The 21,248-nt window shown below is 36.0% G+C and overlaps 1 protein-coding gene across 2 annotated transcripts in view; it reads left to right on the top strand.

Moving 5' to 3' along the window:
• LOC112987022 (AP-3 complex subunit beta-1) overlaps window positions 1–21,248 on the top strand; it is a 151,001-nt gene that overhangs the window by 30,684 nt on the left and 99,069 nt on the right. For both annotated transcript variants that reach the window (XM_064500489.1, XM_064500490.1), the window contains exons 6-7: window positions 847–913; window positions 11,748–11,930. In XM_064500489.1, coding sequence (XP_064356559.1) covers window positions 847–913; window positions 11,748–11,930 — 250 coding nt within the window. The remainder of the gene's footprint in view (window positions 1–846; window positions 914–11,747; window positions 11,931–21,248) is intronic.

Here is a 21,248-nt window from a genome sequence, read left to right as displayed (position 1 = left end):
CCATGATGAAGAAGCAACTGGAATGGCAGGTTGGTCCTTACCTACTCCTTGTGTCTTTGGTATGGTACACAAGAAAGCTAAGAAGCAAGTCTTACAATAATGGATGCTTCTGGCAAAGTTTTTTCTGCTCTCATTTTGAATATGCAGAAGGACAGTACAAGGATCATTGTAACTTTTTTTTATTCTGGCTTTACTGTTTATATAGGACCCCAGTCTGTATATTTTCATCAACTTACACACCAACTTGGTATAGGTACACTTGAATACAACTTTCTAAACTCTGAATTCTAGCACTTCTGTCTAAAATGGTAACATTAATAAAATACCGTACTTACAGCTTTTTATCCATAATTAGATACTAAAGGTACATTTCTGCTCTGGCCTGATATTCATTTACTATTGAATTATTTCCTGCTGAAGTTCCCTTCTACGGAAGCAGCGAGATCCTTGTGACTTAACATCTGAAGCTCAGGCAAGGTTTTTTTCTGATGAGTTGGCCCCTGTTGATGTTTCTTAAAATCTTAGAATTTTCTTAGGAGTCTAAGTATTAGGATTCTTTTTTTTACTGTTGTTATACTAGTTATGCATGTTTTATAATCTTTATACCTTTTTTTGCTACTTCATTTCTATAATTCATGATTAGTTTTTATCCAGGGAAGTTCTTTTACTATCAATTATTTGGAATGCCTGATTTTACTGAAAGTGGCTTCTTCAGCACTCTTGGTTTCCAGCTTGTGCCTAGAGGTCCACAAAGCTAGCCTCTTTTAATATCTGGTGTATCTGACCAAATATGTAAATGGACTATTGAAAGAAGTGCATAAATTGCCCTTTATTTTTTCCTTCTAGTCTTGATCCAGAGCAAAAGGAAATGTTAATTGAAGTGATAGAAAAGCTTTTGAAGGATAGAAGTACGGTAAGTGACAAATGTTGCTAGACTATAATTTTTAAGAGTTACACTACAGGCTGTCATTCAGCAGTACATAATACACTTGCCTAACCCTTCCTGATATGCCTCTAAATAGAGCTATCATAGTGTATCTGTGCATTTTACTATGGATGTAATGTTGATCATCTCCTCTAATAGTAATGGTAATTTTGCTTGTGTCACAGGATTTTATTCTTAATCTGTTTTGTTAATATGTTTTCCTTATGTATGCTTTTTTAAACTTAATTTTGAAACTGAAATTTTTATGATGATATGAATCAGTGTACGAGTGTCTTCATATAAACATTCTTTTCATTGAAGATAGCTGGATTGTTTTTATTTGTTTATGATATTGTAGGAATAAGTTGCGTCTGTACGATGCATAGTATTGTTGTTGACATCAGTTGACCTTTTAGTGTGTATCACTGTTAACCATGATACTTGCAGTGCATGCACTTGTTTCTTCTTGCAAATTTTCTTGCTTCCACCCTGGTAGGATTGTCATTGCACATTAGTTTTACCTAATTACTGTAGAGGTAATACTCCTATTATGTTTTGCCTGCCTAATACAGAAACAGGATTTCTATAAATTCATATGAACTCTCAGATGTCTCACAATGGTCAGGAATGCACAATCAAATATTTTTCTTTCTGTATCCACTCTGAGCAAGTTTCAAGTCAAAAAGGTAATTGGGCAATGAGTCAAAGACTTCAGATAGAAAACAGAGTTGTGAATTAAAACATTTCTCATGTTCTTGTTTAAGTGACTAATTCAGTGAATGTAGTGCCTTTTGATTAAATGGCAGTATTACTAGGTATCAAATGGTGCATTGATTCATTTACTATTGGCCCAGTGTTTCTTTATAACATACGGGAATATATCTTCTGTTGTTCTAGTAGAGTCCAGGTGTCCAGTAAATAAGTGGTGTTGTTCCCTAATAGACATCTAGCAGCTTCCACTGAAGGGCTGCTGAAGGAGAGTGTCAGAGCTTAATGGCTCAGCAGACAGTAAATCAGTTAGTTAGTTCTCCTGACTGCATCCATGCTTGACCTGTGTTCATTTGTCAGAGACCTTTATACTTCTGTGGAGTTGCCCCCCAGTGGTTCTTTGTGTATTTTCTTTCTGTGGTTCATGCTCTTGGTGTGCATGCAATCTGTGAATGTGAGATTCAATTCTTTATACCTGCACAGGCATAACGGACAGAGAGGCCATCTCTGTTTCTTTCCATTGCTGATGGCAGGAAAATGAAATCCCTGCATTTTTGCTCTGTTCTCTAGTCTTTATTGCTTGGTATAAATGATTAGTTGTTGGATAATCTGTCATATGCTTTAACAAAAAGTTATGGAGAAAAGTGTATACAGTAGATATAGGTCTTCCTTTTCCCAGCACACTACTCTCAGTGCTTGGAGATGCTTAGAAGCTTAATGCTCATTGCTTAGTAAATGTTACGATTCTGGTGCCCCTGTGCCACTGAATAATGGACACAGGACACGATATTTATGAAGACTGTGAAGTTGGAGCAATAGCTAAGGTTATGCTATTTCTTTTCTTTTTCCCCAAACACATTCAAGAAGCTAAGAATGATGGTGTAGAATCAGGTTTCCTGGACCCCTTCAGAAAAGCCTCCTTGGAGACATAATATATTAACTGTTGCAGCTTTTTCTTTCCTCTGATTCCTCTTGGTCTGTACCCTAGTAAGGCCTGGTTCCAGCCTGGGCTGAGACATCTCAGCTTCAGGAGTTTTACTTTTTCAAGAAGCAGTTATTACTCCAGAAGGGAACAATACAGTTTGTTTCCAGGATTCTCTGAATTCAAAGCAAGTATTATTAATATGTGCTCTTTCACCCCAAGATCTGCAGCTTGTCATGATCTAAAATGGACCCATGTTTGTTTAATCATTGATAGTTTGTCTTTGGGAAGACCAGCTGAGCATGGAAAAGCTTCAGTTCAAGTGGTCTTCTTTTGCCATGCTTCACTGGATGTTCCCCCAAAGTCTCCAAATTTACTAACAGAAAGCCTAGAGTGCAAAAAAGTGTTTTATTACCAGATAGCTCCAGTTCGAATAAGCTCCTACTCTCTGCCTCTAGGGAACATAGCAGTCTGCTCATAGTGTAGGAAACAGTTTGTCATTTTCAGCTACTGCATAGCTCATAAAAGTAGAAGAGATGCAGCTGCTTGTGGGGATTGTTCCTTATATACAGGTCATGTAGGCTAGTTTTAAGTCTTGTTCAAATTCCTCTTGAAATTTTTATCAATTTGTACCACTTCTTATAATTTCCAAGGGAAACTAAATTTCATACACTTGGACGCTTACACTTTATATAGGGGGGGAAGACAAAGCTACTCCTGCATACGGAGAAGACAAAAGCTTTTGGGAAACGTTTTGCAGTCTTCGTGAGGAAAGCTGTCAGTTGTCTTCACAGGAGTTCTAGGAAGGGGTCCCGAGCTGTAGAACGACAGCATGTGAAGTCCTGTCTGAACATCTATTTGAAATACCTCTTTGAATAATGGTATTTCTCAAGTTTTTGCAGTTTCTGTTGCCTGTTTGACAGTGAGGCACCCTGAAATTTGTAAGGTGATTATGTGGAGCCTGGGCCATATATTTACTCAACACTAATCTTTGGATTCTTGCAGATCAAGTGCACAGAAGCTGTTTCTTTTTATCAACATTACCTGTCAACTCCTGCTTTTCCAGTAGATGGCTAGTGTTTGATTGTCTTAATCCAATGTCAGCAGATGAATGAGTTTGGAAATTGGTGGTATTTTCATTAAATAGTCCCTTCACAAGAGTAGGAGGATCTTAGTGACTTTTTAAAAAGGGTTACTGAACATCAATGATCCTCTACCTTTTTTTTCCATGGAAATATCAGGTTAGTTTTGGTATTTCCCTGTACTTTAGGGGCCGATAAACCTTGAACAAGCCACAGTCAATGCATTGTATATAATACTGGGGGGGAGGAAAGGGGAACTCCAACATAGGATTTTTTGTTTGAGCTTACTCCATTTGTTTTAAATATGATTTCTGGGGGAGTGTAATTATTAACATTAGTGATTTATGTAACAGTTGAGAATGTTTTGTTGCTCAAATGATGTTTGAGCATTCAGTTTAATAAATAATTTTTTTACACCGTTTGTTTCTTTTCTATAACCTTTTGACCTCAGGTAGGATCTTTGAAACTTATTCACAAAATCTCTACATTAAAATGACAGGAAATAGCTACTAAACAGCGATGCTTCTAAATTTGTGCAAAGTAGAACTTTTTTAAAGAGAACATACTGTTGTGGATTATCAATGCAATTTATGTTGCATAGAAAAGGCACAATGTATTTAAATTAGTGGGAGTCATTTTACATTTGAAATAGCAAGCAGCTGTCTGGATGGGAATTTTACTAAAGTAAAATGAAGCCAGTTTATCAGACTGTGCCAAATATGTTCATTCGTTAGGTTTAAATCAGTAGTAAATTTTAATATAAGCTGAGGTAAGCAAAACTTAAAATGAGATAAGCTCCAACCTTAATCCAGATTTCATTAAAATTTCCAGTCAGATAAATGAAAGATCACTCTACTCCTTAGGTTACTTCACACAAAGACTCAATTAAAAGCCAAGATCTCGGTTAATCTAAGATGCAAAAAGTATCAAGAGCAAACCCTTGTTAACATACCCTCAAGACTGGCTGTGAGTTACAGTGTACCAACAAAACTGTGATTCTGTGCCAGTGTGTTTAATTTTTGAACAGATTAGATATTTCCAAATATTTGCATTATAGTGACTTCAGAAGTTCTAATTAGGCTTGTGCCTTTGCTTTATACAAAAAGTACCACAGACTTAGGTAAGCAGGTAAGTTGGACTGAATGCCTGCTCCTTTTGTTTTTCTAGTAATTCTAGATAATTGAGCAAATGAGATGACTATATGTAGAAAGGAAGGTATTTTAGAGTAAATTAATTTGGGGGGGAAAGGAGGGGAAGGCACTTGTTTTCTCTATCACTTCTCCCTTTAATTTTTTATTTTTATTTTTTCCCCCATTCACTTTACAAGCTTGATCTTCTAGCTTTAGCGTATGGTGTTTGAGGAAGGATTTGTTGCTGAAGCTGCTTTTTGTCATACTGTGTAGGACTGTAGAATTACATTCTATTTGTAGCCTGTGTATTTTACCACTGTCATTATGCAAAACAATAATAAAAAACAAGTACATTAATCATACCTGTATGCATAACCGTATAGCATTTTTTTAAAAAATAAGTTTTCCATGTCAGTATTGAAAAGGAATCTTGTGTGTTGTCTGAACCTGGAAGTAAAAAAAAAACTTCTGACTTGCATTCGCTGGTCCAAGCTAAAGTATCCCAGAGTCTAAATTTGAGCATCTAAAGCTGCAACTAAAAAAAAAAAAAAGACAGAGTAGAGGTCTGTAGTTGTTTTTTTTTTTTTTTTTGCTTTATGAGGTTTCAGTCTCAGTATTTTGTTTTTAAATTGGAAAACTTCAAGGAATATCAGTGTTTAACAAAGACACTTTGAGTCTTGCTTTAAATATGATTTTGGAAATATTATATTATGTTTTCCTGAGGGTATTACAGTAATTTTAAGGTTGTATGTTGAAAGACTGTTTCTTTGTTGATGCATGATAATTCTTTTTGATGAGAATGTAACTGTGATCCTTTGATTTCAGCTGACTTACTTGTATAATGGTTACTTAGTGTATCTGTTTTTTACAAACACATTTGCAGGATTGAGACTGAGATTAGTAACTCTTACATAATGGAATATTTTTAGGACAAAAAACATTTAAATCTGTAAATGCATATATTGTGCAGTGAGTTAGACTTAGTTTAGCTGTTCTTACCTTGGTTGTCGGTTTAACTTGTGTACTTGTAATACAACTACTGCATATTATGGTTGCATTACAGGATACGTTTGAATTACCAAAACAAGCAAAAATACTTAAGTTGTTGGTTTGCATGTTCTTATTTTATTACGTTAATGCTTTATTGTTTGCATTAGATTAGAAAAGAAAAAAATGCACTTATGATTTATAATTCAAAAAGCTTACATAAATAAAAGATTGGAAAGTTTTATTTCCATTTATAGAAGTTATATAAAAGAAACTGAATATTTGTCTTCACTTGTTGCCATTACATGTATTAAATTCAGGGTCCTTATATAAACATTTTAGTGAGATTATTTGTACTAGGAAAATAAATACATGTTAAAATACAAACTTAATATGCTGTCTTTGTCATAAACTGTCAGGAGTTGCATGCTGTTATAGGTTTTATTTATATGAGAGTTGGGAATGCAGAAAAGGATAAATATTTTATGTAGATTTATCCCAGGTTTTTGTTTTTGAAACAAACATTCTACTGCATTTTTTTTCCTTTTGGCAATGAGTTTACATGACATACCTTACTCCAATCCAAATGCTGAACGATTTTCTTTTTTTCCTCCCCTTCTAGCTTCCTTTTATTAAAAAAAAAAAAAAATAGGTAACCAAATTTTAAAACCAAGGATGTAATATATCAGTGTTTTGTGTTTATCTCCAGAGGAGCTGCTTATCCTATGAAACGGCTTGATAAATGTATAAATTTCTGTTATTATTTTATTTTATTTTTTTACTTTAACGTTGTAATTTGATATGATTTGCATATGGATGTTGGGCGTATTTAATGTCCAATTTTGTTGCTATTTTCCATTGTCTTTAGCTCTGAGCCGATCTTGTTTTGCTTGAACAAATACCTATTAGACACAAGGAAGGTTTATGATACTTGTGTGAAAATCTTATATCATGTAGTGTATATATTTATGAGTTTATTCTTTTCCTCACCACGAAGGGAGTTAGTAAATGTCCCCATAAATTTTGCAGTATATCCTAAGTTGTTGCTATTCTAGCCCTTTTTCTGGGACCATGTAGTGTTATGAAATGCAGTACTACTTTTGAACTCTTCTAAGAAAGAAGAATGTTAGAGAAATTTCAGAACATGTTAGTCAGAATTGCAGATGCTTATCAATTCCCAAGTATATATTCCTGATGTCATGTCCCCAGAAACTTGTGAAGAAATATTGGATGGGACGGAGGCATATTTGGGGTGGAGACTTGATAGTGAATTGAGTTATTGCATGGCATTTACTTTTTGCTGCTTAAGATTTATGCAGTCTTTTCCAAAGGTTAAATTTTCCTTTAGCCTCTGCTTAAATATTTTCCCCATTAATGAGAATATTTTAATGCCATTAAACTACTCTTAATATTTCCGATGTGAAAACTTACTCTGAAATGTACCTAAATTTACTCCTAAATATAATGCAAATCAGTAACAGTATGAATTCCATTTTGGAGTTAAAAAGGCTTTATACAAATGAGTGAGTATTGAGATTGGTTTTACAGACTGCATGGTTACTAGATGAAGCACAGATTCTTGGGAAGTCAGACCTCTAACATTAAAAAATGATCCTAGGAGTTGGTGATGGCTTTGCAATGAGAGTCTTGATCTTTTAAACTAAATCAGTGCCTTTGGGGATTATGGGAAAAGAAAGCTGGGCTGTTTACTTTTCAGCGGTAGGCTTCTGTTAGTAAGTTAATGTTTTTGTGTAGAACTGAAATGTGCGGCTAAGTCAGTGTTTTCATAACTTATTGATTTTAATGTTGGTAAAAGCTTCACTTTTGTGAAAAAAATCACTAAGTCTGTGCAGATGTTTTATTGTGATAGATCTATTATCCAGCTATTAGAAGATAAATGACTGATCTTTTCCAGTTTCCTTCCTTTCAGAAAATTGAAATAAGAAGGGGAATATCATTTGGGCTGTATTATTAGGGCAGGTGGGATGGCTATTAATTTAAGAGAGAGGAATCTCTGCAGCATAGGCCAACTTGCACTATATTATCAATCAAACCTCAATGCACTTCTTGTGATGACCCAGCACTCTCAGGTTTTTGCAGCGTTAATTAGAATTCATGACAAAATAGATGCAAGGAAACGTTTTGTACCCTTCATAATTTTATAGAAAATTTATTGTTATTAGAGGAACCATTTGCTTAGTGTGATTTTTTTCATTACCAGCTTGTCAACTAGCATAGATAATCTGGAGAAAATATGAACTCCATAGATTGGGTGTCACTTTTCTTGATGGTTCATGTAGTTTACCTTGGAGCACAGCTAATGGCTGAAGTTCATAGCAACAGCACAGAAAAACGTGGTAACCAGTGGAAGACAAATGAACCATGTTTATTGCTTTAATATAAAAAATACATAAATGGAAAGCAGCATTTGAATTTGATGAGCTCATTGCTAGTTTTGTTGGAGTGATTTATATTTTCTCCTTATACAAAAAGCTACTATTGACACAGTGAGATGGAAATTAACTGACTGTTTTTTGGAAACCAATATTTTTTGGTTTTATATTCTGATTGGATCATTTTGTTCTAATTCTAAATATTTTTATGGAATGTTGAGCATTTAATAAACAAAGATTATTAGCTGTTCTTCTGATGTTTAGATGTATAGTAGGAGCGTACTATAGGGGAAACAGTGTCAACTAGAAAATAATCTTGTATTAAGAAAGCATGAGGAAATTTTCTGAGAGAGATCCTTTTATTACCAGTGCACTTTGTATCTGTTCTATATTCCCCCATTTTCTTCCCTTAAAATGAAAAGCTTAATTTTGGAAAATGCAGTAATGGGGATAGGGATGTGATCTTAAGCTGTATGGTGATATATGGCAATTCCTGATCTTAAGCTGTATGGTGATATATGGCAATTCCTGAATAATTCACAAAACTAGGTTCTTACCACAGGAATAAAAGTCTTGATCATCCAGTGTACCTCTTGCAGTTTGTGGTATATGTTCGAGTTACTATTAATATCTTTTAAGTGTTTGGTTTTGGATCTGTCAATCCCAAGTGTCAGCATTCTCATTGTAAACCTGAGTAGCTGACTGATGTGAATTGATAGATGTAACTGAAGCATTCAATATTCTTGTATTTCTCTATGACTGAAATTCTTTGTATAAAGCTGTGTTTTACGTATAGTATTTGAACTTTTAAAAAGCCAGTGCTGTTCTTGTGAGATGATTCAGACGGTCTTCTGTTCATTGTTGTTGCTCCAGCTCTGGTGCAGAAACAAGGCACAGACTAGCTTTACATCACCTCTGTGTTCCAGCATAAATTCTTAAACTTTCTCACCCCCTGTGAATTGCGAAGGGGCTGTTGAGTCTATAGTTTTGCAGGTTGGGTAGAGAGCAATTGCTGAGTATGAAATACTCCTTGTTCTCTGAGAAAGAGAGAATTAATATTTGCTCAGCCTTTTAGTGAGTCAGCTCAGTTGAAATTGTTTTAGGAATATATTTTAGGTATCCATTTTGTGGAAAATGTTCTCAGTTTTAGAAGAAGTCTGAATTAGTGTTAAATGTATTCTATTATGTCTGCTTTCAAGCCAATCCTATCTAAATAAAGAAAAAATACAACATAATATGTACAATACTAGTAGCACTAGAAGACAAAGGTATCCACTCCAGAACTACAGTTGGATACCAGCATCTGTATTGTCCTTCATCTTTGAGCCTAAGTGGATATTTTTAAATATTAGGCTGAGACTGCTTTTATGATCATAAATCAATCTCTGTGTTTATGTCTCTCTCACCCTCTCTCTCCTCCTTTCTCTCCCACTCTCTCCCTCTCACCTTCTTCCCTTACGTGTAAAACCTGTCAAATGAGCTTACACCATCTTGTAGTGTGTAGTTATGGGATATCTATAACAAAGTCTATGGGACTGTGAGAACGCAAGTCTCTGTGGTCTCAAAGTGTTCATCCCTTTCTTCTAAAACGCGGTCCACTAGACTGTCCTCTGCAAGCTGGCCTGAACTGTAGTTCTGAGTTTTGCATCCTGATGAAATTGCTTTGCCTCTTGTGAGTTCTAATGTGAAACTCTTTGCTCGCTTCTCCTCCCTCCTCAGCTTGTCTGGCCTAACTGGATACCTGCTCAGGACTGAGAGAGATTTGCCAGGAGTTAGCCACTCTGTTCTGCTGTGCTTTGGACCAGTCAGATTCCACACCTAAACATCAACTGAGAACAGTTTTAAATTACATAATAACTTAGGGCAGGTGGTTGCTAAGAAGAAATATTAGTGCAACAAAAATTAAGAAAGACTTCTTTTTTTTTTTTTTTTTTTTTTTTTTTTTTTAGTGATACAGCAAAAAAATAGGAAATTACTTCAGGTTGTAAAGTGTGTTTTATTTAGCTCTCTAAAATCTTTGCTCCCTGGAATGAATTGTATACTTGCTGGGACCAGCAGGTACCAGTATGTGGATGGGGCCAGAGACAATAAATGCAACTTCACGTTTATTCTTATTGGTAATTTATAAAATCCCCACAGAGCCTGAAACTTGTTTAGCATAATAGCAAGACTATATTCTGAGCTGTTTTCTTTCAATTGTAATGTTGGGTGCATACTAATAAACCAAATGTCAGCCAAATACAGCGGGGGGAAAAACGTAACATATGAATATCATTGTATTTAATATTTCTCAAAAAGTACCATTTCAATAAACTGCATTTCTATTTAATTGCTTACTTTAAGTCATTGGGGAAATTTTAGAGGTTGAAATGCAGATCCCCAGTGCTTAGATAAAATATGACATTAATTTGCTGCCAGAAGGCTATACTGCATGCATGCTAACTGCATACATATCAGCTGCTTCATATAAAGTCTCATCATGTAAGTTATTTGACTTAACATGTACTTTGACACAAACCAAATCTTAATTAAAGCAATTAGGAGAGGGAGAATAGTAATTCTAGGCACAAAATGACATGTCCTTATAATGAGTGGTCAGCTTTTGAAGCTTTCCCACAGTTAAAGTAACTTGCTGAGAGCATTTTAACAGGCACCCCCCATAAAGGTTTCCTGTTTTATTCTTAACCCTCCATCAGAAGGTTTGAATAAAGCTCTAAGTGTTAGAATTTTGAGAATCTATTTAATTTTCTCATGAAAACAAAGCTATTTTTATGGTCGCAGTCTGTATGAGGATTTATATATATATATATGTATGTGTATATGTATGTATATAATGTGTGTATAAAAGGTTTATGTCTTTAGGGGGAAAAAAGGTTGGGGGTATCCCAGGGCATAAATGATCCATTTCTGTAACTTTAAAATTAATAGAAAAGTGCTCAAAAGCATGCAGAAATCCTGCTTGTGTTTTTTGAGGGAAAAGTATTAAAATATCCCTATGCTGTATTGCTAAATTTTATGCTTTTTTGTGCAAAGTGTTTTCATGAAATTGTAGAGATAAAATTTCATCTGACAGTTAATTTAGCCATATCAAGAGAAGTTTGGATTCCAGTAGTGCTGGGAAATTTAGCCCTGACTTCTTTTCAGTTTGATCATACCAATGTTAGTAAGGGGATCCCAACAGACCTTGTCAGGCACATTGCCATATTATACTTGTTGTTTCCTGTTATTTCTATTTTAATTGCAAGTTCTCTGATAATTTATTTGGAAACTATAACTGTGAGAAAAAAAAAATTATGCTTACATTATGTTGTGTGTTCAGGGCTGGGAGCTAAGATTTAAGTGTGTAGTAGAAACAGTAAATGTTTGCTTTGTTCTAATGAATATACCCCAAATCTATTTTATATAAGATACCATTTCTGTGGGCTTAGGGAAATCTTCCCCTTCCTCCTGCCCCCTCCATCCCCCGCCCCCCAAATAGAATCAATTTGACATTCAACATATCCTGCAATACTGAGTATTTCTAGTATTAATTCTGATGATTGCTTGTGGGATGATGTGTAGAAGGAATACTGACCTTCTGGTTTATATTTTGTTTTCTAGCTGGTAGCTGGGAGTGTTGTGATGGCATTTGAGGAAGTGTGTCCAGATAGAATAGATCTGATTCACAAGAACTACCGAAAGCTGTGCACCTTGTTGGTTGATGTGGAAGAGTGGGGTCAAGTTGTCATAATCCACATGTTAACTCGATATGCACGTACACAGTTTGTGAGCCCATGGAAAAAGGTAAGTTTGTGACTTTCCAATTATTATGTTGTGTCCTCACATTCTGAATTATTTCCATTGTCAGATGTGGTTTGTCCTCTGGTTAAGATGGATTTTTATGCAGACTGTATAAAAATAGAAATCGCATGCAAAAGTCTTAGCTCTTTAAGGCTTCACTAACATTAGGCTTCCGTGCTTCTTCATAGCGTAAGAATTCTTTTTCCAGGGTATAACCTGTTGCTGTTTTGATTTACCCCTGACATATCCTACAATGCAGTGATCATAGGCAGAAGAGAGAGCCTTTTTTCTGTGATTCTTTGAGTCACATGGCTGTGTTCACTTCATCTTAAATAAGCAAGGAGTATACTATGCTTTAAGATTAGAAGGATAGAAGCATAGCAAAAATCTCTGTAGAGAATCTCATGATTTTTATGCTACTGTTTGGCTTCTGAAACTCTTTTTTCATTTTATATGAAAATTAAATTGTTTTTAAGAGCACATCTTTCCAGAAAATTGCTTAAAATAAGCATCTCATTACCTAAAGAGATTTTGCTTAGGTAATGTATTTTCCTAAAGTACTTGAGGCAGAATATTTATTACAGGTTGCTTACTGAAACAAAATAACTTGCATTCTTAGCTCTCAGAACTTGGATTTTTAAAAAGAATTAAAATCAATGCCTAATGTCCACTTTACCTAACGATATGACTATACAATTGGTGTAAGCCAATTTCAGTCTGTAGTTGGAGGAAGAGTAGAAAAAGGGGGTGACCTACTGTTCTGGACAGAGTTTGGAGGTCTTGATGGGACTAGGTCTCTTAAAGACTGTAATGTGCTCTTTTCATTGAAACTGGATGGATGACAATTATTACTGTGGCTTATGCTATAGGAAGTTAGAAGGTTCATGTGACAGTATTGGTTGTCAGGCTCCTGCCTGTGTCAACCTAAAATTTGTTTGTCAGTGGTATAGTTTTAATAATGCTTGGTTTCCACTTTCGTGAGCTTCAGTACAAAATTTAGTTTGTCTACCTACTCAGCGATTAAATTAGCAGAAATATTTTTTCTGGGGCTAGTTGAAATGCATGCCTTTGTCAATAGGTTCTTAAATGAACACATCATACAACAGGGCATCTTGTGTAGTAGAAGAGATTTTTAATTTAGTTTATTTGCATCATTATGGATCAGTATTTAGGCTGTTTATATGTAAATGTATGATTTGAGGAACAATTAAATGTTGACAAAGTAGATTGCAGGCATATCAATTGCAGAACATTTTCCGTAATTTTTCTAACTGACATCTTTGATAAATAGTGGATGCCAAGTCAAAGCCGATTATACAGTGCACTAGGAATTCATGGTGCTGTCAGGGAGAAGACCGATTGACTTTAAATTTACATATTAATGAGAAGATTTGTTAAGAGGGTGCTTGACTATAGAAAATAACAGCATATTTATAGGGCACGACATTTTATAAATAAAGCTGATGCAGGAAAATGGAAATTAAACCTATCAGATTAATAAATTCAAGACTGCTAAAATGCATATTGCATTTTTATTTACTAAAATTTACCTTACTTTTTGAGAAATATATGCTTCTATTGTTCAAGTGAGCTAACTCACAACAAGTAATGGTTTAATGTTTTGAACTGATTTCTTGTGCCCTTAAAAACCTAAACAAATGTTTGGAAAACTACCCAGTTATGAAGAAAAATCCTTTCTCGAGCAATATGCTTGAAATTGTTGTAGAAATCTAATGGAGTTATCCATTAATTAAGAAAATCTATTTATATTTTTAACTTCTCTGATGGGTAGTATTTTCAATTCTGATGATGAGCACTGTGATGAAAAATGTCCTAGTTTTATTTTATCAGTCCTAAAACACTTAAAGACTCCTTTGAAGCCGTTAGTTGTGAATAGCAGTTTCTGAAAAACCTTGTTTCACATCAACTGTATCCAATGGTAACATTTATTAAACTAAACAGGCCAAGTCAGTCATATTCTGGAGTGAAAATATCTGCTCAGGACTAATTGGGATCCACAATTTCAACAATTTTCTAGGTAGTGACGTATCTGATGGCAGATAACATTGTAATGCAGTCCAGCTTAAACTTTTTGCCCCTGCCCCTTTTCCTGGAAACTCCTGGGACAGCCGAGTGGTTTATGAACAGCTCCTGCACCTTTACAGCTTATGGCCTAACACATGGCCTAATACATGAAATACCAAAGTTGCTGTTGGTTTGCATGAATGTGTTGGGCTGCAGTCTAGCAGCAGTTTCGGAGCTGGTTTATGAGCTGTTCAGCCATCCCTGTTTCAGTGGCAGCTGCCTCTGGAGCCGAGGATGGCAGGAGGCAAGGCCTGCAGCAGCCATCCCAGTGCATATGCACTACTGCATGGGCACACCGTCTTGGACGGTGGCTGTTTCCCAAAACAACTCAATCGACCAGAAGTTTCCAACAGTCGTCGTGGAGCACAGAAGAGCCGGGAGCCGTAGTCACGCAGAAATACAGTAACTTTCAGATCAAAAGCAGTCAGCCCATTTTCAGCTTCTATCGAGCTGTCCTCTTCAGATGTAGGTGTGAAACCACATACATCAACAGATTTACATTAGTCTGGTTTGGCTGATAAGATCAAAAGACTAAAATTTAGAAAAGTTAGTATACAGTGAAGTTGTGCGTTGTGCTACTTATTGCTTGCATTCTTAGTATACCTGTCTGAATTGGAGCATTCTGGATTCAGTTACTGTTTCCCTTTTGTTGAAGTCCGTTGGACATAAAAGGGACTGGCAAGACATTTTACTGTAATACTGGTTTTATTTTATCTACAGCTTGTATTGCCTAATAGGATGACAATATATATATTATATTTATAGCAAAAAATGGCTTGAAGTCAATTATGGAAAGCAGAATACTTGAAATTCTGAAATCCTTTGATTATTGTGGATGTAATCTGAGACAGTAGTTTCATAATCACTGTATGATGGAGTCTCCCCTGCCCCTGAAAGGGAGCATTATTGTCTTTCTACCTTCCCTTACTTCTCTTGTTTGGGCTAGTGTTTCTAAGACAATCTGGATAAGAGAATTGATCCAACAGAAAAATACCTTCAGGGACAGGAAGGGTTAGCTTTTTGCCCCATGAGTTTCCTGATCTGGTTTGCTTTGTGGCTGGCACAAGAGAAGTGCAGTTTGTAGATAAAAATGCCACTCATCTTTGCAGCAGAGTGTATAGCTGTGGTTTCCCTTATTCCCGTGACAAACTTGTGATAGAATAGCTACAGTGGGTAGAATCTGCGTAAGCAAAGTCTCTAGGACCTTGCAAAGATTAAAAAAGCAACCCTTGTTTTTCCCATAACTTTGCCAGTCAAAGTTGCTATGTAGTCTATCCAATGCTGTAATCTTATCTTCTTGACTCATAGTGAGAGCTTTTATTATTATTACTTTATATATAGGGTGAGAGACATTCATTCTAGCCATCTGTTGTAGTTAAGTTGTTAAAAGCCAATGATCTAGACAGAGGTAAACACAATTTTAAAGATGAAAACTAAAATAAGATTACTTAGTTCCCTCTTTACAAAAGCGAACCTTTGGTTAGTTTTTCCTCTGTTTGAGGAAGACATGTTTGGTTGCTCTGAGAAAGCTTTAACAGCCTTGATCTGAAAACATATAGTTCGACTAATACAGTACCAGGCAGAATTCTTGCTCAGTTGTGGCATGTTCCTGAAGAATCATGGGAAATGGTAAATAGTTTATCAAAAATTTTGAGCTATCTTATATCATTCATCTCTTTGGCAGTGCATCCACAAGTTTGTTCCAGTTTGTGACTGGAAAAATGGCAGATGACAAGATGGGGGTAACTTAAGCCTGAATGGTAGCAACGCCTGCTTTTCTGGCATTGGCAAAAGTACCACCTGTTTTTGGTAGGAGAATATCACTGAAGTAGATCAGCTGATGTTTTATGCTATCTTCAGTTGATTTTGTTGATTTATGTACTAGGATGAAGGAAAAAACTATCATGCAGCATTTAATGTCCCTTGATGTTGTTTAGGCAAGTAGGGCAGACTTTTGGGTGAGGATATCAAACTTTCATCTCAGATTGCCAATTTAAGGACAGGCGGATTGGTATAATTGGTGTTCTGCTAAGATTTCACATCATTTTGTGTCTTGAAAGTTGAAGGCTCCTAACATCCAAAATTAGGGTGGTAGTCCGAATATGGTTTAAATGTTGGATGATCGTTGTAGTAACTTTAAAACAAATGTTGTAGTTAGTTTACGTACAGCTATATTGCATTTACAATAATAGTCTTTGGTTAGGATTTGAAGAGTTAAAGAATTGCTCAACTATGCTGCCTCCCCTCCCCCAGTTATTCTCTTTAATGGAAGGGCTTTATCGGAGGTTTTATCTGTCTTCCAAAGATTGCTTCTAATATGGATTTGCAATCAAATATAACCACTGGTGTTCTGATTTCCCGCCTCATTCTGCATCCTTCTGAAAGGTGAGTCTTTGTTGCAGCCATTCCCCAATACTGAAAAATGAGCGCATAAGTATAGCTGCTTCTCACTCTCATCTTCCCAGACAGGAAAGAAAAACAGTACCACATAGTACACTTATTTACATCCTAGTCTTAGAATGCACGTTTGACAAGACCCAAGTTAAACTTTTGGAAATTACTGGACAGATCAGAGATAAGTTATCTCTAAAATTGCATAAGTGTGTTTCATCATGTCTGTTGGAGAGAGAAGCAGAGAAGAAAGCTGCATACTTGGAAGACTTTGGTTTTTATACTTGTGTTTTATATACAATCTTAGTGTTTTGGGGAGAAAATTAACTTACTGATTCCCTGTTTGTTTCCTGAGATGTCACCTCTCTTTATCTTCAGTTGAAGATTCCTCTTCAAGAACAGGAGATTTCAAGCCTCCCAAGAAGACAGGCGAGGAGAGTTCAGGGAGATTAATTTTTTGGGACAGTAGGGCAGACACATTTTTTCCCCCCACATTAGCCTTGTTTCTTCGTTGTAGCAAGCTTTATGTCAGGTAATTGACTATGCTATTATTGCAAGACATGATTATTTGCAGCTCTGCCTTTTTTCTATAGCTATTAGGAAAGTTGGGATTAAAATGTAAACAATCCTAAGGCTCCTGGTAGGGATAAGCAAAAAATAAAGATCTGAGTGTGTTTGTATATATGGGGAGTGTGGAAGGGATCTCTTTGACTTTACATTTAAGATTATGTATATTCCTTCCAGAGGAAGAGGAGTTGAATTGTTTTCAGGAGCTGACATGTGCTGTACATAGTGTTACTAGAGGGTATACTGGGGACATGAGCAAGTAGGAGGCACTGTGAACCCTTACAATTCTCTATAGCTGGAGATTCTCGAGATCCCTGTTTCTCTGTGACTTATTTATAATTCATGACAGGTTTTGACTACTACCAGTAGAGCATATGCTTTGAGTTGGATTCCCCAGATAACTGACAATTATCTGGTTCACTTGTGGTGCAACTGTATGAGAGAGAACCTTTGCTCCACAGTTGGCTGTGAAGTGCTTACTATATTGATGGGATAGCTTATACTGCCCCTTCAGGTACCTACTTGAGATCAGCCTAAGAGAACCTTGACCCAAATAAAAAGCCCCCAAACCACTCGAACATTTAACCAAACTTCTGAACACAAGTTCCAAATTCCAATTTAATTTTTAGACTTGAGAAAAATCTGTGGAACTCTTAGCCAGTATTGGAGGCAGATGGTATCCTTGCCCTTTAGTTATCCTTTCACCATTGCTCCTTTTTCCTCTCTCTTTGTGTTCTTCTCGTTTTCTGTTCTTTCTCTTTCCTTATGCACTAAACATTTTTTCTGTCCTTTCCTTTGCAAATCTGTATTTCTTTGTGCTCACCTTTTTCACACACTATTAAAGTGAGAGTGTCTTTATAGTAAGAGGATGCTATTTTATGCCTGACTTACATTTTGGGGAGAATGGAACTATTTTGAATAAATGGATCTAAAAATCATAAATTATTATTTTGATTCCAAATTTAACAAAAGGATTAGTTGACCTCAGAACTTGTTCTTATAAAGGCAAGGTGAAATCTGCATAAAATAATTATTCCTGGGTGCAGTACCTCTTGTGTGAACTCAATGTCCTGTGTTTGGTCCATGCCCTGAAAACAGAGAAGAGTCTCTACTGGAATGAACCCAGTGAAAACAGAATTCTCAGTCTACCTCTTTCTCATGTCTCTTGGCTTCTTACATGAACAAATGTTTGAGACCGTATTGGCCATTGAGTTATAGAAAATTCGGTAAGAAATATCAATTGCAGTTGCATTATAAGCTATTTCTCAGGGTGCCTCATTCCCTGACAGATGTTTGCAGTTGAAAAATGGATTGTTTTTGAACATCATCTGAATGTATTAGCCCATGTTATCTGGCATCATGTTTATTGCTTTAGATGAGCAAAACAATTCTGATGATCTTGTAAGTTTTATTGGCTCTTCGTTCCATTACTGCTCACTTAACTGAAAATGCATGTTTTTTGCACTTATTAATTTGTGTAGAAGCAACAGGTCTAGTCCCTAGTGGAGTGGTGATAGAAGGCAATGTTTAGGTAGTGTGATGATTTTATGTGTAAGTGTGTGTATTTATAAATATTCTATGTATAAAATTGTTTATATATACATATATATAGTCTATACATATATAAAGCACACCTGAACATTGCATTCTGTTTGCTGACTTCTACTGTATATTTTTCCACCCCAAAAGGAACTGACTTAATCTGAATGCTCAAAAATATATTCTACTCTATTTTCTTAATTAGAGTTAGTTAATTACAGTTAGTTAATATTAGCTGAAAGTGTTCAGTCTGGTTAATTTAAAAGAGAGTAACAGGCATATGTTTTATTATTGTGTATTTCATCAGGAAGCCTCTTTACAAGTGCTTACTGGTAGAATAAAGGTCATATCCCAGACCACTACTTTATTATCAGAATCTTTTTAGGTTCTAAGTGTGGTTGAAGGGAGAAGTTTCTAAAAATTGTCCTCCTTTTTTGAGCAAATTTGTTCCTGAAAACTAAATATGCTTCAGGTTTCGTAACAGTAACATCTCTTGCTTTCTGTCCATTTAGGAATAGCTACTGTTAATGTAACCTGCATCCTGGAACAGTGATCCAGTTTATTTCTCAGCTGTCATGTAAACCCCAACTCATTTCTTTTCAAGGATTCCGCATACAAGAGCGTCAACAGGAATTTGTTGGATGCTAGAAACTTAGATGTTTTATTTTAATAAAATCAAGAAGGATTCCATAGGTAACTTTGAAAAGGAGAAGACTTTGGTGATGGACTTCAATAATTTCATTCTGCAAAAGAGGAAATGTTTGAAGCCTTTTGACCTTTAGGGAAACTAGGATATGATCTATCTAAACATTAGGGTCTAGTGTTGTACTAAATGCCACAAGGTGCCCTGTCTAGTCTTGGTTGCTGTGGTTTTCCTGTAGGCCCCATACCTTCAGGACCTACCAGACCCATGCAGATATTTCTCATAGTTGAGAGAGTATAAAATGGCACTAGATACTTATGCTTAAGCACTAGAAATACTCCCCTACTTTCATATTTCCATCAGAGCTATGACTTTCTTTGGAAGATCACTATTAGTTCTGTTAGCCTGTTCACAGCAGCATACACCATTATTGCACAACTAATTATAATTGCAGTATACTTAAGAAAGAGAGAGTATACTTAGATGGCTGGTTAGTAGTTAAAAGGAATCCATTGTCTATGGAGTGGATGATCTGGTTCTTTTATTCTTTGATTCTTTAACATCCTTTGGCTAATGATAGAAAACTCGCTCTTATTCAGTTAGTGCCTGGAGATCTCTGTGGCAAACTTGGCTTCATGCCTTCTAAGGCCTTTCTCCAGGCTGGCTTCAGATTATGTCAAATGCCATTACAATTTTTGGTCGTCTTTCCACCATGTGAGATGTGCCTCTCTTAGGCAACAGGCAATTCCTCATATGAAACTTTACCTGCTCTGGCATACTTGTCTCTTATTCAAGGACTCCCTATTATGGAGAGGAGGGATGGGCACTGTTCATCAGCTTGGCTTTTTGAACAGTCTTGAGGATAATTGTCATTTTGTTCTGATAGACTAAAAATAGGTGGTCTAGTCTAGTATTCAGAAATCCATCTTTTAAGCATGTGGAAGGATTTAGGTAGGCCTTTTCACACACAACATCAAAGTTACAGATGCATTATTGGTTCTGTAATTAGGAAAGCCGCTCTATACCTTTTCTACCATTTCCCTTATCCAAGGATCCTATCTGTGATACAGTAAGTGGAGCACTGATCTTGGTAAGCTGAGGTGGTTTTGGTATTGGAATCAGCTTCATCTGCTGGTGAGTAGTCCCAAAGCTCTTATCTTCCAAACTTAACTTACCCCAAACTCTTTTGAGAGCAGTTTTGATAAACACTGGAAAGCACTCTACAAAACAAGTTTATCTGCAAAAGATTCTATTATGTGGCTTGGTTTTCTCTGGGATCGTTATCCTGTTCAGTCCCCTTATACTGGTTTGCTGAAGACGAAGTCTGACTTCTCCCTTAATTCAGTCAAAGTGCAGTTAATGGCTATCCTGCCCCATACCCGTGTGTTCCATACTCTCCTTGAATTTGTGAAAGGGTGAGTTTGTTAAGTTATATATAGCTATTAGAGAACACAGTTCCTCAGCAAGATCTCACTTGTTACAACTTATCTGGCCTTTGTGTTTGAGTCTCTTATAAATTTTTCTTGTGGCACCTATATTTCAAGAGATCTCTCCTTGCAATAAAATCCTTCTCGAAAAGTGGAGGAAAACTTTGCTACAGTTCTTATGCATAGTATTCTTTTCGTGTAGAAATTTTTTTCAAACTTTAGCTAAATTTTCAGAAGAGCTTTCTGAGAATTAATTTGCACATTTCCTTCCTTAAATGTCGTGTCTCTAGCATCAAAGTGTTCTTGCATCCTCTGGATGTCAGAGAAGTCTTACCCTTCTATTTATAAGACTAGATGTTTCAGGTGGTCCCCCAATGCTGTTGAGGCTTATTCTGAGAGACTGAAAAATAGTGTTCGTCCCTTCCCTGTCCTTCCACACCCCCCACCCCCCAAAAAAAAGGGTATGTCAAAGTGGATAACTAGTTTTATCACAGGGTGTTTCTGAGACATTTGAAGTGGATCCATAATCAAAGCAAGCTTCACCAAAGTTCATATGCTGTGGGAGACTGCTGAGAAATTTACCCATCTCAGATAACTGTAGAGCAGCAACTGAAATACCTTCTATACGCTCATAATATATAATTGTCACAGAAGATGCTTTCAGGATTC

The sequence above is a fragment of the Dromaius novaehollandiae genome, chromosome W (assembly GCF_036370855.1).
Source record: "Dromaius novaehollandiae isolate bDroNov1 chromosome W, bDroNov1.hap1, whole genome shotgun sequence".
Classification (NCBI taxonomy): Eukaryota; Metazoa; Chordata; class Aves; order Casuariiformes; family Dromaiidae; genus Dromaius; species Dromaius novaehollandiae.
The sequence above is the reverse complement of the archived record's forward strand: the minus strand, read 5'-3'. Positions and strand labels throughout refer to the sequence as shown.